At 17.9% G+C, this 8,268-nt stretch overlaps 2 protein-coding genes across 5 annotated transcripts in view; one reads left to right on the top strand and one right to left on the bottom strand.

Annotated features, from left to right (window-relative positions):
- Positions 1 to 252: 252 nt before the first annotated feature.
- The window catches only part of LOC102672457 (ribosomal oxygenase 1), a 44,731-nt gene continuing 36,715 nt past the window's right edge, over positions 253 to 8,268 (top strand). Inside the window, exons 1-6 of one of the 2 annotated variants that reach the window (XM_006622048.2) lie at positions 253 to 426; positions 733 to 1,337; positions 1,424 to 1,701; positions 1,838 to 2,570; positions 2,805 to 2,991; positions 3,094 to 3,229. In XM_006622048.2, the coding sequence (XP_006622111.1) occupies positions 733 to 1,337; positions 1,424 to 1,701; positions 1,838 to 2,570; positions 2,805 to 2,991; positions 3,094 to 3,165 (1,875 nt within the window). In that variant the 5' untranslated portion in view covers positions 253 to 426 and the 3' untranslated portion in view covers positions 3,166 to 3,229. Of the gene's footprint in view, positions 427 to 732; positions 1,338 to 1,423; positions 1,702 to 1,837; positions 2,571 to 2,804; positions 2,992 to 3,093; positions 3,230 to 8,268 lie in introns of those variants that run through there. The other variant, XM_031513523.1, reaches the window with a different exon arrangement.
- LOC102672125 (multiple coagulation factor deficiency protein 2 homolog) overlaps positions 4,248 to 8,268 on the bottom strand; it is an 11,631-nt gene continuing 7,610 nt past the window's right edge. For all 3 annotated transcript variants that reach the window (XM_006622045.2, XM_006622046.2, XM_006622047.2), the window contains exons 3-5: positions 6,315 to 6,401; positions 5,674 to 5,834; positions 4,248 to 4,462 (exon numbers count right to left, since the gene is read on the bottom strand). In XM_006622045.2, coding sequence (XP_006622108.1) covers positions 4,332 to 4,462; positions 5,674 to 5,834; positions 6,315 to 6,401 — 379 coding nt within the window. In that variant the 3' untranslated portion in view covers positions 4,248 to 4,331. The remainder of the gene's footprint in view (positions 4,463 to 5,673; positions 5,835 to 6,314; positions 6,402 to 8,268) is intronic.

Genomic DNA, 8,268 nt, shown 5'->3' with positions numbered 1-8,268 from the left:
ATTATTTTATATATATATTATTCAAATTATTATTATATTAAATTAAATTTAATTGAGATTAATTTATGAATAAGAAATTCATATATATATATATAATTGATAAAATATTAAATGATAATGAAATTTCGATATTTATATAATTTATATTATAAAATTATTTTTCATAAAATAAAAATTTATTTTTTATAAATTATATTATATTCTTGTAAAAAATTTATTTATTATATTCTTGTATAAATTGAATATCATTTTAAAATTGATGTTCAAATTAATGTTTATTACTTTCAGTATGACATGTAATCATAACCACGTGTTGTGACAGTGATAAATTGAATTTAAGAGTTTTATGAGAATAATAGTATTAACTAATAATTAAATTTAATTGGATCAAAATTATAAAATTTGTACAGATATATACATATCACGGTAATGTTTGAAAATGATATATTATAAATATATATAAGGACATTATAATATAACCTATATACTTGCCGGTTACATTGTTTATTTATAAATCATAAATTATAAATAATTTATAAATTTTTTATTTGTGTATATATTATAGTTAATATATTTATATGACTTTATATTTATTATATTTAAATTTGTAATATAATATTATTTATTATGAATTAATATCAAAATTTGTTAAATTATAAAATTTGCTTTTATTTTTTAATTAATATTTCATAAATTATTTGCAAGTATTTTTTTATTATTATATTTTTATAGATGCTCAAATATCATGAACCAGTATCAGCATTTGCAATGTATGCTATGAAACGCAAAAATACAGAATCATCATCGAATTCAAAAAAATTAAAAAGAAAACATAGTTCTCTTCAAGATAAAAAAGTAGTTTCAATTGGTGATACAAAATTTAAAATACAAGAAAAGACAAAACAAATATCCATACATAAAAATGTTCAAGGAACAAATAAAGTTTCAATAAATAAAATTCCAAATATAAATAAAAAAAAGAATTTAATATCTAAAAAAACTAATTCATCTATAATTTCTAAGAAAAATAAATTAATTAAAAAACCAATACATAAAAGAAAAAATAAGAATATAATCTTAATTTCTGGTTCAAAGAAAGTTGAACCAAAGAAAAAATTAAAAAATTCTGTTTTAATGGTGAATAGAGCTCTTGCAAAAATGAAACAAATTAAACAAAAACAAATTAGAAAAACAAGAATAATAAAAAGAACCATTCAAGAAACTACTTCTTATTCTAATTGTGAAACATCTGAAGAAAATCATGAGAATCCTGTAAAAACAAGTCGTTCAATGTTTGAATGGTTAATATATCCTATGAAAATAGAGGAGTTTTTTGAGTGAGTTCAAAATAATTAAATTTTTCTAAATCATATGTATTTATAAGTCTCTATATTAATAAGGAATATGTGTTATTTTCTTCTAGAAAGAATTGGGAGAAAACACCTGTTCATATAAAAAGGAATTTTCCTAAATATTATAAATTACTTATATCTACTCCAATGTTAGATAAAATATTAAGAGAGTCCTATATTTTATTTACAAAAAATATTGATATTACTTCATATGAAAATGGTATAAGGGAAACTCATAATCCAATCGGTCGTGCAGTTCCAACTGTTGTTTGGGATTATTATATGAATGGATGTTCTGTTCGAATGTTAAATCCGCAAACATATATACCAAAATTACATTCATTAAATGGTATTTATTTTTCTGAAATAAATAATTATTAAACAAAAATATTTTCAAGTAAAAATATCAAAATGATTTTAGCTATATTTTTAAATATATTTTCTAATTCATTATTATTAAGATTAATAGGATTTATTATTTTCAGCTACACTTCAAGAATTCTTTGGTTGCTTTATTGGTGCAAATTCTTATTTAACACCACCTAATAGTCAAGGTTTTGCACCACATTATGATGATATTGAGGCTTTTATATTACAAATTGAAGGTAAAAAGAGATGGAGATTGTATAAACCACGAAACCAGAATGAATATTTGCCAAGGTATTCTTCAGAAAATTTTTCACAATTTGAGATTGGAGAACCTATACTAGATACAATTGTAAACGAAGGAGATTTATTATATTTTCCACGAGGAACAATTCATCAAGGTGAAACTATTGATAATACACATAGTCTTCATATTACATTAAGTGTTTATCAGAAAAATAGTTGGGGTGATTTTTTGGAAAAATTACTTCCAAATGCATTAACAGCTGCTATAAAAGAAGACTATGAATTTCGAAAAGGATTACCTATTGATTATTTAAGATATTGTGGATATGTACATTCTGAGATTCAAAATAATTGCAAAGATAAATTCAAAGAAAAAATAAAACATTTACTTAGTAAATTAATAGATTATATTGACATTGATGAAACTGCAGATTTAATGGCAAAAAATCATATTCATGATTTTTTACCACCTGTTCTTTCTGAAAGCGAACGGGAATGTTCTGTTACTCAAGATGGTGAAAAAATGATTGAAAATGGAATTGTTAATAATAGAGTAGAAATAGAACCTGATACTAGATTTCGGTTAGCAAGATCTCATTGTATAAGGTATGACTCAATACAAATTAGTGATGTATATAATTTTGAATTTTGAATTCATCATTATAAAAAATTAATTTTTTTACAATTATACAATATTCAAAAATCATATGCAAAAAATTATAAAATCATATAATATTTTAATATTTATATTTTATTTTTATATTTTTTTTTAGATTTATATTTAAATTCATAATTTTAATTAAATTTATATATTTAATATGAATATTATTTTTATTATAGATTAATTAAAGAGAATGAATCATTTAAAATATATTATTCAAGTGAAAATTCTAAAGAATATCATGAGTATGAATCACAATTTTTAGAAGTTAGTGAAGAATTTATACCTGCTATTCGAAAAATGATATTGCAATATCCTAATTTTATACGTGTAGAAGACTTGCCAATTAATGGTGAAGACAATAAGGTAAATATAGAAATATAATAATTATTTTAAAGTAACATTATAATATATTACATTATTTTTATATAACAAATTAATATTCTATAAATTATTTTTATTTCATAGATACAAATAGTCAAAGATCTTTGGGAAAAATGTCTTATAGTAACAGACAATCCATTATGTATATTGGAATAATTGTATATTTTAAGTAATTTGTACAAAAATTAAAAAAAAAAAATAAATATTGAAAGTCAAAATTCTTAAAAGTATTATTATTAACTTAATTTTAATATTTTATAAAAAGAATTAATTAATTCTTTATAAAAAAAATAATAAATATATAATATAATTATATATAATAAATACATAAATATATAAAATAATTTGACATAACAATATAAAACATATAAAAATAATATAAAATACAAAATAATACTATAACATAAAATATATTGCTTTATATAAGATTGTTTATATATTTATACAAAATTACACATATCATAATAATTTTCATAATTGTAAGGATTTTTAATATGAATAAAATATTAGTAAAATATAATTAATAAAAATAGAAAGTTATATTACAATTTATTGATTATAATTTTAGAAATGAGTAATAAATTATTGTATAGTATATGAAAAATATGAATATGAATGAATATGAAAAAATATATATATTTAAAAAAATATTTATATTATTCTTTCTTTTATAATATCATTTAAAAATATTGTACGAAAGAAAAAATTAATTTTCATAAAACTTTGAATGTAGATTGAATTATTTGAATATAGAATAAAATATCCAAGGAACAATTTTTTTTAACATTTTGAAGAAAGAATTATTTTGAACAAAGTTGATTTATAATATTTTTTGTTTTTAATGCTAAGATAATAAATCACAAATAATGATTTTAAGTTTTCAAATANTATATATATATATATATATATATATATAAATGCAAGATTATAATATTTATTACATAATTTATCACATTTATCACATAATTTATCACATAAGCTATTCTGGAATATTTTATCTGATTTAGAATTTAATTATTTCTAAAAATTTATTTAAAAGATAAAGTTATTTTTAAAAAAAGCTGAGTATACAATTATTTAGATAATAAATATCTTTTCAAATAAAAAAAAAAAAAAACGAATAAAATAAATAACTTGCTATATCACATTAAAATTACTTGTATTAAAATTTATAGTTTTTATACATTTCAGTAGAAGACAATAAATAATTCGAATTTAAAAAAAAATTTGTTTCACATAAATTTTAGACATAAATTTATATGTTACAGTAGTATTTTGTAATACATTTTATTTATTAAGAATTTTTTGAATTAGATATATTTTTATTTGTCCGATTTGTTATTTCGTTTTGCTTGAGCAATGTGATCTCTTTGTCTTCCAAGAACATATTCGATATATCCAATGTATCCATCATGATCCACGTCATCTTCTCTGAGTACTCTATCCACAAGTTCTTCATAACAGAAACAAATATTACTTTTTATTCTTTATATTGTATTTGTATTTACATAAATTTTAATTTAATTACAAATATTTAATTGAAATTGTTTAATAAAATTTAATAATTATTTTGATATTTTATTTTCATATATTATCTAAATTATATTCGTTAAACTCATTTTATGGTATTTAAAAAAAAAAAATAATTTAAAAGATACAAAATGGAAAATATCTAAAAAAAATGTATTATAGTGTTTATAATGTATTATATTTTATACTACTTTAGGATTATTACATATTATTCATATAAGATTTATTTTTAATCACATTTAAATGCAAATAAAAAAATTTTTGCTGTAATCAAAAAATATTAGACTTTTATACATTTAAAATATTACTTTTCTTTTTTTCTATTTAAAAAAATAAAATTTAATTATATATTATTTTTTATAATATTTACATAATTAATTTTGTTTAGATATGATAATAATTTTATATATACAAGGAAATAAAAATTTTGTTTAAGAAATTTAAAATAATTTTTATATTTACAATAAAGGAGAGAAACAAATATTTATAAAATTTCATAGAATATTTACAAAATTTATTGAAAACATTTTGAAAAAATTAAAAAGAATAATTACGTTTAATAAATGTTTTAATAATGTTAATTTTTAATAAATGTTGATTTTAAAATTTAAATTTGTCTTTAAATATTAATTTTTTAATTGAAATAAATTATAGCAAACATAATTATTCCAGCAATATAGAAAATTTTTAAACACATATAAACTTAAATTTTTAAATGTAATAAAAAAGAAAAACTAATATTATACTTTAATATATACTATAATAATAATTTTAATATTATAGATGGAATTTTGTAATAGATAAATCTGAATTTTAAAAATCTGAATTATCTTTATAATTTAACGCTCTCAAAAGTAATAGTGAATAATTTTTTACTTATTTACATATTAATGAATTTAAAGAATATTAAGAATAAATAAATATTTTATTTAAAAATATGGAATATAAAAAAAAATACATATTAAAATAGATAATATTAAATATTAAAATAAAATTATATTATTTTATTTATTTTAATTTGAAAATAATTTTGTGTATAAATACGATGAATAAAAATTTTCTTTTTTTTTTTGTTTTTTAATCTGTTATTGAAAAAATTATATATAATTTATTATATACAATTAATTTACATACCTACGATCCAGGGCAAATCATCTTCATAATCCATAGTTTTCATGTTTTCGTTTGAATTTTCACGTTCAGCATTGGCAAGTCTGTTTTCGTGAAATGTATGTTGAATCGCGTAAAGAATTTCTAATCCGTCCAATTTGGCATTATTGTCGATATCATGAACTCTACGATTAATATAGCAATTGAAATTGATTTCAATTTATAATACATGGAATCATTAACATTATTAACATTTATTCAATCAATAATTTTTATAACATGTAATCATAAAAAATTATTAAATTTTTTAATGATTCATATATATATATATATATATATATATGAATTCTTTGATAAGATAAAAAATTTTCATGAGATAAAAAACTATTATATTTAACAGAAAAAAATAATCCACATACATTCTTGATTATGTAAATATTATAAATTTTATACAACATCAATAGTTGTTTAAAATCAAAAACGAACTTATTATTCAACTCAATATTTAAAATACAAAAATTTTTTTTATAAGATATCGGATATATTCGGATTATATCCGGATATATATCGGATTATTTTTAAAAAATTTATAACATATAAAATGAAATGAAAAATAAAGATATTATTTATAATTTATAATTTATAATTTATTAATATAAACATACTTAAAATAGTGGAATTCGATCTCCTGTTCAGTCATATTCGAAAAGTCCAATTGGTCCGCCATTGATCCTATGTCTTCTTTTAAATGGCTGGAATTTCGTTTTTATATTTCGAATTTCTGTAGCATTATAGATCGAATAAAAAATATGAATAATGCAAATTATACTGAAACTAAATAATTTATGATAATATATAATATATAATGTACTTCATGCATATTTTAATCACATAATTGATAAACTTTTGTGTTTTTAGATATTTGATTGTAAGATGATAATGAGCAAAAAATTGTATTTTAGTAATTATATGCGTACTCAATAAATTTTCAAAATCATTTTTTTTTAATAATTTTTTAAATTTAAAAAATATCAAATTTTTTACTTATTTTCATATACGAAAATTTTTTTTAATTATATATTAAGAATTTGAAAATTTAAATTAATTTAAATGTGTTTTGTAAAGTATAATATATATATAAAGTATAATATATATATCTTAAGCTGCATGTTCACTAAAGCAACAAGGACATATTTTTGTAATTGATGTAAAGTTTGAAGAAACAATTGAATAGAAATAAAAACAATAAAAACAAATATTTATATAATCTTATGTATTTTGTTGCTTGATTTACAAGATATTCCCATAATGCGACTTATACAAAGTGTTAATATATTCGTGATACATCTTGCACGGTTGATCCAAAAAAATTGGTCAAATACAAAAATGTCAAATTAAAAAATATATTTTATTAATAATATATTTAATATATCATTAATAATAATTATAATTCATTTTTTTTTAATATATTCAACTGTTTTTAATTGTTTTTACTAGTTTTGATATTCTGGCTATCGATTTTTTCATTATTTCATACTTAATATTTTTCCATTCAATTTATAAAAGTTTTTACAAACATATTTTTAATTTTGAATACTTACTGTTCTTAAGTTTGTTTCTAAATGATTCCATAATATTACTTATAAATTATAAATATCATTTTATAATAATTTACATTGTATCTCAATTCATAGACATAATGGTTATTATTCACTTATTTCTGAACGTTGATGTATGATCATCTAAAATTTCTGAAATACTATTATTGAATAATAATTATTAAGTTAACAATAATTTAAAAGTTATGAAAAATATGAATATTTGATAAATATAAAAAATTTCGAATATTATTAATTTAATAATAAATCATCATTGATTTCATCATTAACTTCATTTTTTTTTTACCATTAACATAACAATAAATATTATTATAATTATAAGGAGCAAGTCTTCTTCAACCTGGAACAAACTATTTGCTTACGTATAGATAACTTTAGTAATGAACATAATTTTAAAATCAAAATTTATGTTTTTCATATTATGTTGGACTTTAATATAGGCAAAATATTTTCACAATTTGACATTTGTTGGATATTTTTTAAAAATAGTAGCATACAGCAAAAAGATCTTCATCGTTGTTTCAACGAGGATACAGCTTTAGGCATTACATTTTGTGCGAAAGCCAAATGAAAATACAATAAAGACTTTTTAGATGAGAGGTTAGTAATTTATTCAAATTTTTGTAAAAATTTTTTTTAAAAAAGAAATCCAATGCAGTTAAATTCGAAAAACATGAAAGATATTTAATACAAGAAATTAAATTGAGGATATCAAAAAAAAAAAAAGAATTCTATAACAATGGAATAAATAAAAATCTAATGGTGAATACAAATCAAAAATTTTTATATTATGTGCACATAAATATTTAAAAGATCATTACAGAAAAAAATGAATATTATATTTATAATTTTTTTGTAATATCTAATAAATGTATATAAATAATAATAAACAACAATAATATTAAATATTATATGTCATAATTTACTAAATATTACAATATGTATATGAGAAACATTTTTTATTTAAAAAAATCAAAATTTTATATTATTTAGAATTTTG

The sequence above is a fragment of the Apis dorsata genome, unplaced genomic scaffold (genome assembly GCF_000469605.1).
Source record: "Apis dorsata unplaced genomic scaffold, Apis dorsata 1.3 scaffold_660, whole genome shotgun sequence".
NCBI classification, from domain to species: domain Eukaryota; kingdom Metazoa; phylum Arthropoda; class Insecta; order Hymenoptera; family Apidae; genus Apis; species Apis dorsata.
The sequence above is the reverse complement of the archived record's forward strand: the minus strand, read 5'-3'. Positions and strand labels throughout refer to the sequence as shown.